Source organism: Hirundo rustica, chromosome 3 (assembly GCF_015227805.2).
Source record: "Hirundo rustica isolate bHirRus1 chromosome 3, bHirRus1.pri.v3, whole genome shotgun sequence".
Lineage (NCBI taxonomy): Eukaryota > Metazoa > Chordata > Aves > Passeriformes > Hirundinidae > Hirundo > Hirundo rustica.
The window spans coordinates 53,865,844-53,885,850 of record NC_053452.1 but is presented as its reverse complement, the minus strand read 5'-3'; the positions used below and the strand labels follow the sequence as shown (position 1 = coordinate 53,885,850).

Genomic DNA, 20,007 nt, shown 5'->3' with positions numbered 1-20,007 from the left:
CACTCAATTTACATGCAAAACAAAATGAAGCAGGAAAATGGCACAGGCAGAACTTCATAATTGGTGGTTCCAACCTGCATATTATTTAACAGAAATCTTACTGAGTAGGTGGATAGTAGAAGGAAAAGGCTCTGGTTCTGATCTGCTTCAGTGCAGGCTGGAGACCAACAGAACCAGTTGCATGCTTACACTTAAGAACTGCAGCATAAGACAAATACAGGGCCACACAATTGTGGCTGGAAAAATGTCAAAACATGTTTGCATTGTAAAAATCCTTACATTATTCTCAGAACCTGCAATTAGATACAGAAACTCAAAAGATTTCTCCCACAGAAAACCCCCCTACGCGTCCACATGTGTCAAAAGTGCTATTGCTGTTGTTTTTGACTGGGCTGGCTGACAATTTTCTGTCGTGCCTCTTTTCCAGTAGAAGATTTGAATTCTGATTAAATGAAAAATTTAATGGCTCTTGTTTGCCTTTTGGCATACATCCATGCCTACATTTAAGTCCCATTCTCCCAGTTCCACTATTTCAGTATGGAAACCTGCTGTGCTGCCCTCAGGAGAGCCAGGGCTCAGTTGTTACTCACATTCCTCTCCACCTCCATGGGACTTGATCATTGGCTGCGTCATGTGTTCACTTTCATGGGGATCTGACAAACCTCTTGTACTAATACTGTTCCAAACCAGCTCTGCTTATTAAGTACTGGCCCATTTTGGGTGAACACAATGTATTTTTAATGCTGGAAGAAATTACCAGTAGAATAAGGGATATACGTGGATATATTTTACATTTTGTACAGTCTCCAAGCATTGCCTGACATTTCAGCAAAGCTAATAGAAGACAAATTAGGAACCTGAATATATTTTAATCTAAAAAGTCAGATATCTGACAGCTTGTTAGCAACCACTGGTACAAACATTTCTTTATGTGATGGATTATTTCTGAAAGGTCTGCTGTTACAAGGCTGCTTTACCTAAGAAGAGCTGAGTTTTTCAGCTGCATGTGAAATGCAAGCAACAAATTCTGGATTTTCAAAATGTTTATTCTTGTAGTCGTCTGATGTAGGAGGACAGTTAATACCAAGTTAATGGATATTTTATGGCAAAGTTATTATGGTAACTCTAGAGGTCTTGCAATGTTTTTAAACAGTCCTCTTCTGTACGCTTCATATATAAAATGTGCCAAAATGTACAAGCTGTGAAGAGAAATACTTGCAAGGAAAACTGGAGGGCTTTCAAAGACAGAAATTGAAAACACAAGGCTTGTATAAGTTTGCCAAAACATATATGGAGCCCGTTTATCACACTACTGCTTGTGTTCAAATTTTGTGTGGATGTCTTAATTTTGGTCATTGTCTACACTGCAACCATTCAAGCTCACAATCAGTGCCTTAAGGGCATCACCTATACTCTTTAATCTTGCATCGCTGCTGAATTTTGGTTTAATAGCGTGGTGATAAGCACATGTGTTATGTGCCTGATGACTGGTGTTTTCCATCTCCAGTATGTACTTAGAATCACAGCACCTGAGGGAAGCCTGGTCATTTCTAACAATTGTAAGTTTTGGTTAGTTTTTTTTTGGTTTTTTTTTTGTCAGATAAACCAACTGCTATTCAACAGTCTTTTAAGATGTCTTCATGGTTTTATTCTTAACTTCTCTGTGATCTTGGAATATCGTCAAATTAATTGGAACAGTTGATACTTCCAGTAGGAAGTTACAGCAATATCAGATTAGTTTTACTTAGGGTAACTCATGCTTTGTTTCAGAGGTCACCTTCTTCCCTGCTGATTCTTGAGCTGATTCTCTGGGTCATATTTTTGCCAGCTTTCACACCTGAACTGGGAATTCAATGTTGTCTCTGATGTACTCGGTGTTGTATATGGGTTCATTAAACAGCAAGAGGGTCTGTGTGTTGTCTGGAGCGTTTGTGGCCAGCAGAACCAGAGCCCAGCAGGAAGCTCTCTACAAACATCCGTGGCATGCTCTTCAGTGACACTGCTACGTACCAAGGCGCACGTTACCGTGCGACCAAGCCAAGCAGCCCCATGCACATGCACCCTCCGTAACTGCACTGCACGGGCAGTACTCACCAGCTTCTCGATTTGCACTGGCACCTGTTGGCTTGGGCGGCGGGAGAGGAGGCTGCTTAGCAGGAGCCTTTCCCTTTTTTTTAGCATGAGGTGCTTCGTTACCTTTATGGCTGGTGGTGGTGGAAGCAGCAATGGCATTTTTTGGTGGTAGCGGAGCTTTTTTAGGTTTAGGCTTAGGCTTAGGTAGTGGTGGAGCATGGGATGTCGGTATTTCTGGGCAGTGACCAGTGCTCTCTATGGATAAGAAAGTGAACAGAAGCCAACTGACACAGACATACACCACGTAAATTCAACAGCAAGCCTCACAACAGTGACTACTTCAGCTGCTTGAGCTCTTGGGAATCAGGAGAGACTTCATCTTCTGCCCCTTAATGAAGTATTACCTCAGAGGAAAACTACTGTTCACCTCAATTCAGGATCTTCTCATGGAAAATATCTACCTGGAACTGCTCTCAGACACATCTATTTTAGGCCCCCAAGGATCAGCCTTTACATTCAGTATCCCAAACTAGAGTGCTGGCTTCAAACTAAACAAGGGAATGCTATTTAATTCTCTAACAAATCTCAGCTTCTTTTCAACCCTACCCACCCTAAGATCAACAAGCTGTGAAACTCGGATTCATGTGAACCTGAATGTGAACAGGGCCGTTTTCCCAGCCACAGGCTCAAACATGGCTACGTGGTGGAAATTTCCCCAATTTTCCTCCGTTGCAACCCATTCTTCTGAGCTGGACATTGCTTGCCCTTAGCAGCTTTATTTTCGGTAACTTCCTCAGGGTATTTCTACTCCTCAGAAACAAATGAAGCTAAATAAGATAGGTTATCATTTGGCATGGAAATGCTCTTCCCTCCTGCAGGTTCTTTGGGTACTGTTACACAACTGCACTTTCAAGAGTCTAGAGTTCATTAGTCAGCAGGAATTTGGTCTTTATCTACATTGTGCTGTGCAAGAGGAATGGCTCTGCAGAGTGAAGGAGGTAGCACTGAGGACCCAATGTCCACAATATGCATTTCAGGAGACTCTGGACTTTCCTCAGGCTAGCTCTGTAGATTGTTTGACTAGTGGTGGAGGGAGTATAAGTTCCTGAGTGCGTCTTTTGGCATAGTTTCAACCAAAAGAAACCTTTTTTTTTGTACGAGGAAATTAATTTCAGAAGTGCATGCCTAATGCCAGCTGTAATGTCAATGTAGGTGAGACATTTACAGTCAACATACAATTTTGCAACATAATCACTATGGCTGTAAAAATTGGTGTTTCCAGGTGGAAAGAGCTGAAGTTGCCAGGTGGGAATCTTTATCTATTCAATTAAACCAATTCTATGTCCATTTTGTCTCAAGAAAGCCTTCCAAAACCTTTCTGAAAAAGGATATTATAGAAGCAAGAGCATTCCATCATAATCATATAGGCTTCGTTTGCATGCCACTGAAAACTGTGACTGTGACTTGTTTGAAGACAAGCAAATACTGTGACTTTTAACAGTCTCTTCTATCACTCAAGTGAAAACCATTTCATTTCTTGCAGTATGTTCCTACTAGAGCCTCACTCTTAACACATATTAAATGGACATTCTCATCTCTCTTCTTTCCCGTGTTAAAGATTCCCAAGAGATAAGCAACACATTGTAATTTTAAGATTAGTAGATGAAAAACAAATAACGTGTTAGACAACAAAGACATTCTTCCTCTCAGAAACAAAGACTTTCCAACTTCTAGCTTAAGGCTTGCTAATGTGAACCTAATGCATCACCTGCAGTTACTAAAAGCAACATGCACACGTGTGTCTTCACAAACTTAAGGAATTAACATTAACTCTCCAGTGTCCTCCTCCTTTATTTCCAGCCTATGACAGACTAATGTGCTTTGGCTAAAGCTTCGAAAGAACCATCTCAGAAACCTTTTACAACTTTCAAACAGATTCTTTTGAGCACAAATTCTTGTACCATGCCTTTGTTTTCCATAGAAAGACTTTGGATGGAGAAAGAGACATGCTTATTTGTTAGATTTTGACCTCCTCTTTTACAGCAAAAGGGTCTCCCTGTGAAATTCTACCTACCTTCATTCAAAGTTGAAATGCTGATATAACTCTGAAAAAGCAGGACATTTTAAAATTTGAAGTCCATTAATAACAAACATGGCAGGAGAAGATATGATTTTGTATTTTGAAGATCCTGAAGGACGTGATGATCAGAAATAATAAGTGTAAACAATTCTTTGCTATATGTATTAATTAAAAATCCACAACGCTAAAATTTTATTTACTAGTAAGAAAGAATTAAAAAATTGTTTACTTATATACCATTACTGTGTTTTGTTTCAGGTCATTAGTAGAGAAAATGTTAAAAACAGAATGATAACCTAGAAAAAGTAATACATCATACATCATATTCTAAAGTAATACAGTCAATCTACACTAAACTATATAACTGATTAAATAATGTATATCAGAATTTATCTTCTGAATCGGGGGAAAAAAGTACAAAATAAAACAACATTAAGGCTAAAGCTTTACTTAGTTGCAAATAAACACATTCTAGAGACAACCGGTAATTTTCAGTTTTTCTATAGACAAATAACTAAAAACTATAAATGAAAACCAAAACTGGAGCAGTTCATTCACATCAAAGTTCTTGCTTGCAGACTTCAACTGTGATTGAAACCGGCAATTTATATAGCACTTATTTTAACAGAAATGCCTTGTCTAATAGAAATTACTAGAATACTATCTTTGTCTAGAACAGTTCTTTTCATACTGTTATGTACCACATTCCAAAGACTGCCAGACTCCTGCACAGCTGCATCCCACTTCCTCAGATAATTACACCTCTCATCCAGTCTTGACTGCCCCTTGATTACCACGGAACCTTCTTTATGCTGACAGCCAGGAGGAAATCTGTGGTGAAGATTATTGTCTTTGACCATATTGTTCCCCCGGCATCTTATTAGCTTTGTTGCTTTTACCTTTGTTAGCTTCATTTCTTTATCTGACTGTCAGTCTGATTTTGCCCATAGTACGGTTTCTCATTTACTTGGGACAGAGTTTTCCAGTTCCTACCTGACCAGTCCATTATATCAGCTTTTGACAGCGACAAGCCAAGTTTGAAGCAGATGCTTTTCATTGTTTTTCCTCTGTTGACCATCAGGCTTTGTGAATATTCACTGACTGTCCTCCCTCAAGCTCCCTCCTGCTGTGATGCCAAAGCTGACAATATTTAGGTTTCCAGTATTGTGCTTTTTATCCTGGTCTGGTGTCTCTTGTTTTTCAGTGCCTAATCATAATGTCCTTCCTTTTACTGCAAGTCCATTGGAAAATTTTTGTGGTTTTCCACATCTATGTAAGATGCTACAATAAATGTCTGGTATATACAGTAACACTGTAGCAATAGAAATAACTAATAACTGCAACAGGGGCTTGATCTTGAACAGTGACGGAGATGGTCTGCTCTCTGTAAATGGCCACAGAGACAATTATGTTGTAATTGTAGCTCTCTAACATGATTCTGCTGGAATATGGACCCTTGGTCTTCATGCCTGCTCTTTTTTTTGCCAAAACAAGGAGGCATCTGAATCACTTCAGACCCATCTATTTGTTCAAATCAATCCCCCAGGTACCTCAGGAACAGCTGCAGCACACTTCTGTTGCTGTTGTTTTTCTCAATTTAGACATCTGTTCATCAAGAATTGACCTTTTAACAAAAGGTCTCCAAAACACACCAGATAGGAATATCTTTTATCCACTGCTGCCTTGATGGAAATATCTGCAGTAAAAGCAACTTGCCTATAAATTACTTTTTTAACAGGAAAGAATCAATATGTTTATGTTTAGAATAAAATTTCCAAAGGCCAGATTTTCAAGAAATCTCACTTTCAAACCAGATTTTCTTGTTTCCAGAGACTGTGATTTGGGCCAGACTCTTAACAGAACCCTGTTCTCATGTAAACACCTAAATGATGGTCACATTTACAAAGTACTCTGTATACAGCAGCTCTTGGGGGGAGAATCATCAAATCTGAAAGACTTTCAGAGAGATGCTCATGTTCCACACGCACTAGAAACATGCACTAGAAAATCAGATTACTTATTTTTCAAACCAGAAGTGGTACCTTTTACAAATTCTGAACCAAATGGACCTATGAAAATCCTGGGCATAATTTCAGAAGATAGGTTGTAAGATGCAAGATTTTTTTTCTTTACTTCTGTGAACTTCTAAGGAACAGAAGGCCAGAGCTTTTCTACCTGATGATTTTGTCCTACAGCCCTGGTATTTTTGTTTGTGCAGCTCGAGCAGTGCCACAGAGCTACCTGACAGAAAACCAGGGCAAGATCTCCATCAACTGCAAAGCACCCTCCTCCTGGAGGGTGAACACAACACACTGGAGAAACACTACCCTAAAATGAAAGTTGGAAATAATGTATGTTTGTTGTCTTCTGCAGGATGACTCCCTGCACAATGAAACTCTGTAAGAGTTTTGCAGATCATGACTTTTCTTTGCAGACTATGCAGAGAGCTGTGTTCTGAGTAATCAAAATCCAGGAAGCTGTCAGTCAGGAATATGGGACACAGGACAAGACAAGGTGTCTTTTGTCACTTTTTTGGACTCATTGATTGTGCAGATGCAGGTGGTCAACTCAGACAAATCCTTTTCATAAACTTCAGATTTAACTGGCTCCATTTCTTGTTCCTGCTATTGCTAATAAAATTCTGTTCAAGAAAAGACCCATTCTAATTGCTAGAAAGCATCCTTTAATTTCCACTCTAACTGTGTTTCAAGCCACTGTTTATTCCTTTCTACTTGTGCCAGCATTGTCCTTTAGCCATGCTCTCTCCTGGCTGTTTACCAACTTGCAACATTCATCTAATGCACTCAGGCTCTTTCGGGCTCTGTTTTGCCACACTGAGCCAGGACAGCTGTCTCACAATGCTCTTTGCAGCTCTCTCTGCAGTTCTGAAATCATCTTTCTTGAAGAAGGATAAGCAGATCTGCACGTCTGCAGACTTCTAGATCATACTGACTCTGTAATTTCAACAGCATCAAGTGCAAGAGGCCTTATAACAGAGACAATGTAGAAAACAGGAGAGGGGAGGAAGGGAAAGGTGTAACATCTCACCTAAAGCAACCACATTCAGGTATTTTGCATTAGTTTCAAGATAAAAAACCTCTGACTATCATTTTACATTTTTAACTGCTCAATCTTTGTGTAAGAAGTAAACTGCTAAAAAAAAGAGATTGCCTAAGACATATTCACTGTCAGCTGACCTGTGAGAATCTTGGAAGGTGGAAGGCATGTAAGCTTCTACATTCTCTTATACTTTTCTGTAAAGATATACTCAAATAATTGACTAATTAGTTCATAAAAATAATGTACACAATATTAATTCTGGAGCCACATTAGGATATCTTTCCTATAAAAGAAAAAAAAACCTGAAACAAACAGACCAGCTTTACAAGTCAGGAGCTTTCTTCAGGCATGCAGCTTTTGTGGGTGAAAGCCTGTGCCTCTCCATCACCCTACCAGCGTGAGCCAGCCCTGCTGACTGAGTGGACAAGCTCTGGCCAAATGCAGCTTTATCTAGAGTAGCTTTCCTCTTAAGAAAACTTGGATTTCAGCCTCATTTACATAGTTCAGGTGATGAATTGAAGATATACTATTCTTAGAAGAACTGGTTTAAGCCAGGAAAGAACTCAGCAGGAGTGAGAGATTCTTAGGGAGTCAGGCAAAAAAGCCCACAGCCTTTTACGTACGCTGCTCATATCAATGATCTACAGAGCTCAGGAGTGTAGGGAGCCAGCCAGGCACACAAGAGGGACAAAAACCTGCCTAGTTTCTCACTGTGACTGGTTTGCAGGTTTAATCTTCTGACACAAAGCAGGCTCTTGTCTGAGACCCTGGAAGATGAGGGTTACTATCTTATACTCAAAACAGGTTTTGTTCTGCTTTGGGGAAAAAAAGAAAAGATCTCTGAGGAAAGGAAACAAAAAAATTAGACTTTGAAGAACATTCCTTGGGAGACAAACTCAGACCTTAGAGAGCAACGATGTGTGGTCGTAAGACCAGAGTTTGTGCCTCCAACCTTCTCTTCTTTGGTTACCCATATGAAAAAGATTAAATTTAATGGCAGATTTAAGGAGAGCAGACAAAATATAGAGGAAAGAACCTGAAAACCCAACATACTAAGGCCTGGAACCTTTTCCAGCTCTCATATGAGTTAGCCTCTTGGGGAAAAAATATGCACATGTAGCCCAACAATTCATTCGGAAACAGGACTAAAAACTGTTTCCTTTTGTCATGCTTACTTCAGACATGAGGAAACCTGAGAAGATCAATCTCCTATAAATGGCCCAGGAACATTCCAGAAGCTTATGCCCCGTATCACCCAGAGCATCTGTAACAGAGCTCTGGCTTTCTGCAATGCAATTATTTATCTAAGCAGAACCTAAAACACCTGACTACTGGTATGCAAAACAGAACTTCTTACTGCCTTTTTTGTTTTCCAGGCAGTGTCTTGCTGATGGTTACTGAGCCTTTCACTTCTTCAAGCCCAAGCTAAATATGAAATCTGATGCCATCTGCAAGAATCACTAAAAGATTTAGCTTGCTTTGACAAAAGTGAGTAAGACCAAAGTTTACAAACTGAACTCAGATACAAATAAGAGGTTCTCTTGTGCACGTGTGTTCCAGGGACATCTTGGGAGGGTTGAAAGGAGAAAAGCTTCTCTGACACAGTACGTGAAGGCTTTACCATGTGCAGCACGCATGCTGCATTGCCACACTATGTCCTGAGCTCCAGGGAGGCAAACAGAGACAATTTTGACACCTGTTGTACTGATGTGGCTTTTGATCTTGACCAACACTGCTAAAGGGGACAGGAGGCAGAGACTCTTTGGATCTCCTTTGCAATGCTCACACCCCACCTGGAATCTGGAGCTCTGGGCACTGCTGGGCATCCTGCAGACCAGTGCCATGGCTCAGGAGCCCAGGCACAGCCAGGAGGTTTCAGCCTGCTGCCCAGACACCCAGGGGTGTTCTTTGATATTGCTGCCTGTCCACTTGCTGCTCTGTATCCCTTGCAAGGCTCATAGATAAAACATCTACAGTTTAGCTCTTCATTTTCTGCAAAAGATGCTAGTGACTTTCCTTAGTCAAAACAAAAGAATTCAGAAGTCGAGCCAGTACAAACACACCATGAATAAATGATCTCAGAGAAAGATTTATCTGAGTTTTCACCAGCAAGGCTTTATCCATCAATTACCTGCCTTATGTTAAACTGTCACTCGTTTCTTATCATCCTGCCATAAATGAGAAATTTTCTTTTAAACACCCTGCGTGTATGACTGTCATCTTTACTACAAATAGTAACAGTTATACTATTAAATTGCCCAAGAGAATTTTTCACCACATATAAAAGGCACCTGTGAGCTGATAAGCAGCAGATGGGTACACAGCTTATGGAACTGCCTGGCAGCAAGGGGAACAGCTTTCTGGGGTTGTCTTCTTCACTTGCTCCTGCTTTACTCATTTTTATATGCATGGCTGAGCCTCTTGTCTGCCCTGTGGTGCTGGATTTCCATAACTCTCTAATGCTGAAAAAACTATTTTCCTTTAACTTGTTTTAACTCCTCATATATTCCACATTCTACAACCTGTTGCTGCCAGTTCTCACCATCCTATCACAACATGCCTCTATCATGTGCTCTTTTTAAGCTCCTGGCTACTGCAGTCATCACATTTATATGAGAAGGCCATTTTTAAGACCCAGTTGAACAAGAGGGCAAAAAGAAGACCACCATCATTTCATAAGAGCATTTAAAAATAACCTTATAACTTCACGGGGATAAGATGCATTTTTTAATAAGCTTTGATTCAACGGGAGCTGGAAATGCAGCACACCATGCTACTACGGAGCAGGAATTAATCCTGTCTTTGGGTCTCACAAACGTGGAAGGTGTATACATTTTCCTTCAAGATTTACCCCTAAGAGTTAATGACTTTAGAACCCTCACATTAGCCTCACTAAAGACAAACTTCTTGCAGTCATTACTCCTGACTGTCAGCTAGTATTCAATCCACCTGTCTCTGTTCTCATGATGGAGAGTTGTGACCTGAAGCACCAGCACATTTTATGGTCTTAGCAGAAGACAGTGAGCCAAGTATTCCTGCTTCAGCTCTGATTTTGATGCTCGCTGTTGATTCGTCGCTCTGCCAGTGGGTGTGGGTGTAATGCAAACCAACTGCATCTGCCAAAAAAAAGTCACCCGGGATTAATCTGTCACGTGAGATGCTGAGGCCCTTACTCTTCCAATGAGTTCAGCAGGCTAGCTCACCTTCTTGCTTAGCGTGCTATAAATAAAGAATAACTGAAGTGTATTCACAATGACTGTGGGGGGGCTTGCACTGGGTTTACACAATGTTACACTGTTTCTGACGCCTGAAATCGATCCCTAACACCTTTTGTGGGGAGAATATTCTCTCCAATAAATCTATCTCCTTTTGTTTCAGGGGACTCAAGATGTTAACTCGTAGGAAAACTTTATGTTTAGGTGCAAGAAAGTATACTTTAAGGGGTTTGCAACTTCTGGATGCTTGTATTGAAATTCAGTGAAGCCTAGAATACCAGGTTTGCTCATTTCTTGTTTTCCTTCTCCATCCTCCATATATTCCTAATTTTCTGAGAGGGACTGGAGTGATAGCTATACTTTCTTTTGTACTAAATCTACTCCTGTACAGCAATCATCTTTAATTTCTCCCTATAAGGTCAAAACAATATATAGGGAGTGTAGAGTCTAACAAGATGTTTGAAATAGATATTGAACCTCTCCTGCTTCACTGGAGTTCATTCTTGCAAAGTCAGCTAGAGGGGATTTTAACATGGTTAGAAATGTGTATTTCTAAAATACTAAACTGCACCTTAGGAAAACTTCCAAGTCCTGGTGGCTCCAAAATGGTGTATTTAGTGATGCACAAAATAGTAAGTGGTCTGATCTAACCCCCAAATTAAACTAAACCATTTTTAAGGAGTTTTCCATGGCTTTTATAACTCTTTTCCCCTGACCCAATACACATCTGGTTCTAGTTGGCACCAAAAAGATAGACGTATTTAAATGTCATGACAAAGGCTAATCTTGTATTTCTGCCTTGTTGGGAGACAGGAAGTACTAGAAATCTTGTAAGATTCTCCTTGGACATCTATCCACTTTTTACAAAGTCAAGTGTTTTACGTAGCTCTGAGAAGAATTCAAATTTTTGTGTTAGCTGAACTGACCCTCTCAGCCTCCAGAGGCTCATTCATCACTAGGTAAAGTTTAATAGAAGACATTGGAAAGGCTGTTCAGTCCTGCTTCCATGGCTTCAGCCAGCCACAAAGGTCTTGATCTCTTGTATCTTTGCTCTTTCTGCTAGGAAAATCCAACAAATGAAATAGCATTTAAGAACACTTTTAGACAGGGGAAAGAAGTGGTGCATTATTCAAGATGTTAGAGAAAGAAAATAAAATTGGCTCAAATCCTGTGATTCCACACTAATCTTTACATTTCCTTTATGAGTTAAACTTGGATAGATCTGAGTAAAGGTAGCAAAATTAAGATGGACCCTGGGACTGCTAAATATTTACCAGTATTTACTACAATTAATCTATAAATTAAACCCTATAATTATAAAGTACATTTTCCATAAATGGCCTAGTTTCTGTTTGCAGTAGTGACACAGCCCTTTGAATGTTTGTGAAGAGCTGGACTGCGGGCGTTTACGATTCCATGGAAACCAATTGGAATCAGTTGCTGAAGTGACTTTCAAAATGATAGATGGTTTTCAAGCAACTTAAACACTTTTGAATATTCAAGGCACAAGCCGCTTCTGCAGTGATACTGCAAGATGATACATATGTACTCAGTGTGCTCTTTCATAAAAGGAAAAGATGACACCAAAGCTCGGCCATGGCTACAAGGAAAGGCTCACAGTGCATTCAGAAATTGAACCTCCCTGCACACATTGTGATGTTCAGATCACGCTTGTCTTTGTGACCTTACCATATGCACAGGAAAAGGCATGCCTACAGCGACGGAATACTGGCGCTTCACAAGTCTGATCTTCTCAGCAGGTTCTGCTGGCATCCTTGCAGCAGAACAGAACTCACAGCACGTATAGGTGCTAGTGGAAGAACACGTTAGTATTTAAAGTAGGCGAAAAACAAGCTGTGAAGAATATGTCAAATTACCTTTCTGATCTTCTTTTTTTTCTTCTGATGCTGATACTTTCTCTGATAAAGTGCCATTATTTCCACTGGCTTTTACCACATTTTCTTCCTGTATGGTTTCCTCACCAATGGCTATGGTGTGTCCGTTCGAAGTTTCAAAATTTACTGTTACATCACCATCTGAAATGAAAATTAAGAAGTTATTGTCTAGTTTAACTACTTACTTAGCACCTACTTAAAACACACAGCATCCCTCTACTTCCAAGCTTCTGTGGAAGAAAAGCAGAAAGACTTACTGAAATGTGAAACATCAGGCTGTAGTTCTGCTCTGGAAAGTAACTGTGGAGAGAAACTCTATAGGCTTTCATGTTTTTTGGGTGGACACCTCTGCAGTAGCAGGCTTGGAAGTCCATGCTGGTTTCCTTCTTCATGTCTGTTCATGAGCATCCTGCTCTCTTATCCCTGCATCCTGGTCTACACAGCAAAGAAATGTGTGCATGGACCACAACAAACCTCTAACATGTTCCAGCACGCTCCAAAAATGGACAACGTGGGTGCAGAATTGCAGAACTACTGTGGTGCACCCCCAGCATGTAAATGAGTCAGAAATTCTGACGGAAGTTCTCAGAATGTGTGTGCCCATTTACTTAATAAAAATACATCACAAAGACGACATTGAGTCTTAAGAATCCAAGGTGAAGTGTTCCTGTATCACATATCATGCCATAATTAAAATCTGCAAGTCAAATTCTTTCTCAGCTCTGATGATACTTTACTCACTTACCCAGACTAGCTCAGCTTGAGAGTTTTTTTGATGCTGAAAAACACTTCTTTCTTTCTCTATTTGTCTCTATATTGCTGAAAAGTGCTACTCTTGCTGGCCTGCAGCATTCTCTGTTCCATGCACTTTAAAGTTGCTGCTGATTTCTTCTTTTCTTTCTTTTTTCTTCAGGATTCTCTTGCTGTCAATCCAAAAAATAAGCAAATCTACATGGCATCTCTTCTGATTTCTCCCACTGTTTCTTCACCAAGTGTGGCAACTCCACTTCTCTTCCTTGCTGTGTGTTATCAGACCTGGATGTTTGGCAGTTCCCTGGTTTCGATACAATTATGCAGCCTCTGCCCTATCCACCCTGCGTGCTCCCACTAAGAGGATTGTTTCATTATCTTCCACACACTAACATCAACTTTATTTGTAAAAAAAAGAGTTCTACTTTCTTAACTTTGTCTCATTTACTACAGCTGACACTTGCACTTACCTTAACTACAACATTCAGTTTCTTCAGTTTCTCTCTTCCGGGGCTTCTTAAATGCACCCTCTCCTCTCCGCCTCCACATATGACACTGCCACCTCTTATTCACATCTTGCTTCTGCAAACACCTCCTGCCTCCAAGTGGCACTTGCCACTTTCCACTTCATTCTTCTTCACTCCATGTGAAACGCTGTCACTTCTTCTCATTTCTTACCTCACACATTTCAAGTATCTGTGTAATTTCCTCTTTTAGCTTTCATCCCCATAGTCATTCCTTCTAACTACCTTCACACGCCTCAACTCTTTCCTACCTATCCATTTTTAGCACCTTCAAACCAGCCCCATAGTCTTTCAAAATGTCCTTAAAATTTACAATTTTTATCAAACACGAAGCACAGTGGGATGAAGATAACGCAGACCAGACTGATATGGGAGGAAGAAGAGAAAATTGTTCATATTTATATCCTTTTCTCTCACTTTGATCAATCCCTGTAAGGAATCACCAAAGTGCCATCCCCTTTTAAGGATGGAAGAGAGGGTCACGGACACTGATGACCAAAGTATTCATATTTTTATCACAAATTATAGTATTTATGTTCAGACTGTAACCAACCTGAGATGTTACCACATTTCATTAACTGTCCTAACTATAAATACAATTTACAACATTTGAAGGACAAGGTCACGCAGGTCCCCAGTAATGCACGTGGCAAAACCCACAACAAATTCACAGATGGACAAACTGAGGTATGCAGAGTTTACAAATCTTGTTTTAAGACAATGACAGTAGCAGAGACAAGTGCAGAAGCCAGCTATGCTGAATGTCATAGTCTGATAATTAGCCAAACTCTGTATGGACAAGTGATGTCACACATCAACAAACAAGCCCTTTACTTCTAAATATCTATGTGTATGATACAACCCATACACACCGATACCTTATTGATTATTCAGATCACACAGAAAAACTCAATTTCTAGGAGTTAAAATTATTTTTTGAAAATGTGGAGTTCTTGATAAAATGACAAATGGTTTGATTTTAAGGTACAGAAAATTATTTTACTTGACTTTTATTTGACCTAGATTTATAAAAAAATTAAGAATATTACAGAGAATACCACTTTAAACATAATTGGATGTAGCACAGAGGTAACTACCTTGGCTCACTCATGCTTTTCAAAATGCAAATTCTGGCTAATACAGTTACTAAACCTTAGAGCGTTTTGAAACAAGTGATTTCTTCCCCACAGATTTATGCTGGTGCCATTTGTGATTCTGCACCTGTGTAATAGCGGTGGGATCCATATGATCCCAGCACTGGTAGTTTTTGATACCTGAAATGCATTAGATTTATTTTTCTGGGTTCTCCTAATTCTTCAGCCAAAATTTCTCGTTTTATACTCCAGTGGCTTTAGACAGCCGAACTTGACTCAAGAACAGATTTACCACTAATTAGAAAAAATTCTGGCAAACAATAAGCAGGAGCCACAGAAGTCACATTATTTACAAGGAGCATCAAAATACTTCAGGATATGACCAGAAGTCAGCTGGGGCACCTATGGCAGAAGCAGGTAGAGCACAAATCCCTTGATTCAACTTCAGTTGTCAGCTGGTCCAAATTACCTCTCACACTCCTCAGTTTGTCTCCTCACACCTATTTATACTACATGGAAACAATGCAACAGTGGCTTTATCATACATGTTTAGTGCTTAGTAGCTAAATTCTAGTTAATGCGTTATCACCTTGCTCAGGCATTTCCTTCAGCACTCCCCTTCTTATCAGCTCCTCTCTGCTTTGTCTTGTCGAAATCTTCCTTTCCAACACTAAAGAAAAAGCACAGTTAAGAATAGATTTATTCTCATACTGCTGATGCTTGTGAAAAAAATGTAGAGAACTATTTTTATTTTATAGAAAGAGAACTCTTGTTTCCTCTGATTCTGCAGGAGAAGTGGTCTGGGTTTTCATGGACAGTCTCTGAAAATATTGCCCTGCAATTTCAAGCACAGAAAGTGGGGACTCATATGTTCCAAAATCTTCAGCTCAGCAAGTCTCTTTGAGGCTTCCTTTATGGTCAATGGAAAAAGGCACTTTCAGAGTGAAATTGAACTCATCCTAGCATAGGCATTTAACATGTAAAAGTACCTTTTTCCCACTGACTAGACTGAGTAGCTCAGGTGGAGATACCTACATCTGCTTCATACAGCTTTTGAATAGCGAGACACAAATCCAGCTCAGAGCAAGCAACTCACAGAGTAGCCTTTGTGACATGCAAGCTGTTTAGGGGGGGGGGGGGGGGGGGGGGGGGGGGGGGGGAAGGAAAAAAAAACACCCAAAAAACCAACTCACACCCCCAAAAACCCAGCAACAGAAACAATCTTTAACAGAAGCCAGAAAGTTGTGTTCCAAAAGGAAATAACATCCTCATTGATCGATGCTGGTTGGCTTTCACGGAAAAAAAATGCAGCATCCTGTTTTTAGGTTAAAAAAAAAGCAGCATACACAAATCCCCCAATACTGTGGCATGAAGCATTCTAATTATTATGTTTATTTCCCATTGGAAAATAGTTTTATTAGGGAAAGAAATTACAGATGTCAAAATGGAATAGCTTCACACTGCATCCCATCCCCAAACCAATGCAATGAATGATCTGGGAGATTATTGTAATGATCCATGGGACCATGGTGCATATCGTTCACAAAATGTGAGCATCACCTGTAAAATCCTGTCTCCCCTGACAGGAAAAGGTAGTCTCCCATCCTGATTCTGTTTACATACGGAAATCAAAATCCATGGCGAAGCCTCAGCTGTGCTGGACTTCATCCTGTTAATGCTATGGGATAGGGCTATTTGTCTCATCAACTAATTCAAACACTCTCTAGGGTCAGTCTAATTGCTGTATGCAGAGTGATAATATCTCTTGCAGCGTTTAATCGAACTTTTGCCAGCCCAGTTGGCGTGACTCAGCCATAGAGTGAAGTGACAGGGTCCTGGGAAGGCACGGGGAGAGGCAGTTTGACTCTTGTGAGAAAGCTGCCCTTCATGCATAGCAAAGCACCTTTCCCAGCAGCAGGTACTCAGCTGCTGACACAACCAGACTGGCTGACCTCAGGTGCCTGAAGGCATCACTGCTTACAGCTTCCCACTCCGCTTCTCCATCAGGTTAGGGGATGGTTGAACAGAATGACAGAATTTGGGTTTCAGCTGTAAAGAACCTTAAACCATCTCATTCCAACCCCTCTGCCATGGGCAGGGACACCTTCCACTAACCCAGGTTGCTCAAACACCCATCAATCCTGATCTTGAATGCCTACAGCAATGGGATATCCACGACAACTCTTGGCCACTTGTTCAGTGCCTTACCACCCTCAAAGTAAAGAATTTCTTCCTAACATCTTATCTAAACACGCCCTCTTCCAGTTTAAAGCCATTCCCCCTTGTTCTATTGTTACATGCTCTTGTAAAAAGTCCCTCAGATTCTGCACTTCCCGAATTTACAGGGCAGGTTTATTTCTCACACTGCAAAGTGCAGGGGTTCACCAGCTCCTCAACATACGATGCACCTCCCCATCAAAATAGCACCAACTCTTGGCAGAAGAGCTGGAGGGAGTAAATATTTTGACCTGTACAGTTCCAGCTACTCATGCCTGTGAGATCAAGAGGTCACATGCAATCATTACTGGCTCAAGAACATGTAAGCTGGCATCAAGTCCATGTCTATATACTCAGGTACTCTAAGGGATCTGTCCATTAAAGATCAAACCTCTGCAGCATTCAAGTCACATTTGACAGCATAAAGGAGCTCATGAGTGTGGCTGCAGGCTCTCAGTACCAGCCAGCCTTCTTGGGGAAAGTGTGGTAGCCTGAATTCTGCTCAAGTTAAGCCGCCTTGGGTCCCACACCTAAATTACTCACAAGCTCTTCCAGTTTCTCCCCTGTATTTTTTTAAGCATGTGCCCTGCAACTCTGTGTCACACGCTGGCACAGGGGCACGCCCTAGGCTTGCAAAGAGTTTTTCACGTAGGGAAGCAGTCCCACAAAGACTGCTTCAAAAGAGATGGGGGGTCATGAAGAAAAAGGACTACGTGGGCAGGCACGGACCGAGTGCCTTGGTCTTTCTAGAGGGCAGATGCATTCACATGCAGGGCAAAATCTCCTTTGACACAGCTCTGAAGGATGAATACCTTACACACACACTTTATACTTGTCTTGTTGCTGGCACTATATATACTGTTTTATTATTATTTCAGCATTACAAATATTATTTAATTCCCACACTTTTTTTTTTTCTCGCTGCTCCCTTTTTACATCTGTTTTCTTGGAGACAGTGAAATGAAATGATCTCTTACTTATCTGTGGGACAACTCAATGCCATTTGAAAACATTAAGGCTTTTTCCATCAAGCTTAGGAACATTGAATTAGACCTTCCCCTATCGATGCCTCTCTCTAGTTTTTAGGATGATATATTTTTTCAGTTCTAAAACACTGAATTAGCAACTGTATTGAATTAATTATATTGGGAAATACCAATTGTCATTAAAGAGCATGAACCCCTTATACTTCAACTAAAAAACCTCAAAGCATTTAATAAATGATACAGGTTTCATAACAACCCTGAGACATAACTATCTCCCTTTCACATATTAGAAAATTTGTGAACAGATAAGAAGCTTAAGTCCCAGTCCTCCATCTTCTAAAATGTTAGCCATGATTGGTGTTTTTATTTAAACTGATTAAGCTCAATTAATTCAGCTTGAAAAGGTAATTTATTTTAAACATTATTTGGCCCATGAAAAGAACATTAAAAAAAAAAAAAAAATCAAGCTAGTATCGTAATTATAATTCCTACAAAGAAAAAGGCAGAATCTTAATTTTCATCAAAGTGGCAAAAATATGTCCCCTTGTATAAGAGGAATGAGTAGCCTGTAAACTTAGGAACTTACACTGGGTCAGTGTGGACTCAGCATAATAATTTATGGTTTATTGCAGACTTCAGGTTATGCAATATATTTCACATTTACACAGTCAAGTATTTTTTACCATCCTGTCACCCAGCACCATCATTCATACATTTCCTGACTTCTGAACGCTTGACTTTGTAACTCTGTCATTTTAGGAGAGCTTACTGAAACATAACAGTAGTCAAAAGTAATTAGCTCAGCAGACAGATTTGAGACTCGTAAAACTCTGTGCAATTAGGCTGAATGACCAGCTGATGCTATCAGTATAAATCTTTTCTACCATATGTGTATACAGGAATGTATATGTATCTATCTACGTGATATATCTCTCAACATTTCTGTCATATGTATGATACATAGATATATAAGTGTATATATAAAGGTGTGAATATATATGTATAAAATTTCAACGTGAACACCAACATACTGTTTATAACTTTAAGCAATAATAAAATGGAAAGAACAATTTCTCCATCTGTGTACATGTATGTATTGAGATTGATTACAAAAAGATCAGTCCTTACTGTGAGGGTAACTGGTTATGAGTCCTTGCCTACTGAAGAAGGCTGAGGTGATGCAGGTAGGCAGGCTCCAGTCTTATGCTCCAGAAGAATCAGAAAATCCCTTGTCAAAAGCCTTGCCCTGCTGCAGTCAGAAGCAGAGCTTGCCCTGACTTCAGGTGTAACCATCAGAAAGGATGTCAATTTATTGTACTGTATGCTGACTTCATTTACTCCAGTAAATCTTACTCCCCTTCACAAATATTAGGGGTTTTGCCCACTACAAATAATAGTAACACTACTAATGGGAACAGTTAACCTCAAAAAGCAGCTTTTTTTTTCTCTCTCTCTCTCTCTCTCTCTCTCTCCCCACTTCCTCATCCCCTCACAAAAGACTGCTTAGTGATGGTCAGCAGTTGCAAATCTCAGGCAGTCTTAAAACCCATTCCTTGAATCAAAGAGTGCTGTGAGATTCTGGATATTCTCCATTATTTAGTTTTGTTCTTCCAAGAGAAGCTTGAGAGAATTCAGATTATAAATTTTTCTCTGACCTACTAAGAGCTAAAATTGCCTTCTGATCCCTCTCTGTATATACTTTTGCAGTGAAGCTTTGAAGCAGCATCTAGTTTGTGCCAAGACATAAACTGTTGCCTTTTCCTTTGCAGCAAAACATTGCAGAGGAGAGAAACCCTTGAAACGATGACATCTTATGTTTGTTTTTCCTTGATTCTGAAAGCCCTCTGGGTAAAAAGCATACAGCCAGTGCCCAAAGAATAGACTGAGATAGAGAGTGGAAAATACATTGCTAAAGGGAAAAATTCCAACCATCATTCCCACATTGGCACGGATATTAAGATCTAACATCTAAACATCCCTCCTTTTTTGATGTTTGTGGTATTTGCTGTTTATAAACATCTTCCAGTTGCTCCTAAGACAAAAAGCGCTCCATGGTACATGTCCTGGCAAGGCTGTAGCAAGAACCTATTTCAAAAAGCCTTTTGAAAACCCT

At 40.1% G+C, this 20,007-nt stretch overlaps 1 protein-coding gene across 6 annotated transcripts in view; it reads right to left on the bottom strand.

Moving 5' to 3' along the window:
• Positions 1 to 20,007, bottom strand: part of PHACTR2 (phosphatase and actin regulator 2) — a 133,180-nt gene that overhangs the window by 26,059 nt on the left and 87,114 nt on the right. For 4 of the 6 annotated variants that reach the window (XR_005699904.1, XM_040058259.2, XM_040058262.2 and 1 more), the window contains exons 3-5: positions 15,281 to 15,361; positions 12,306 to 12,464; positions 2,095 to 2,328 (exon numbers count right to left, since the gene is read on the bottom strand). Coding sequence is in view for 5 of the 6 variants with exons in the window: in XM_040058259.2 (XP_039914193.1) it covers positions 2,095 to 2,328; positions 12,306 to 12,464; positions 15,281 to 15,361 (474 nt within the window). In the remaining variant the exon portion in view is untranslated. The remainder of the gene's footprint in view (positions 1 to 2,094; positions 2,329 to 12,305; positions 12,465 to 15,280; positions 15,362 to 20,007) is intronic. The other 2 variants (XM_040058264.2, XM_040058263.2) reach the window with 2 other exon arrangements.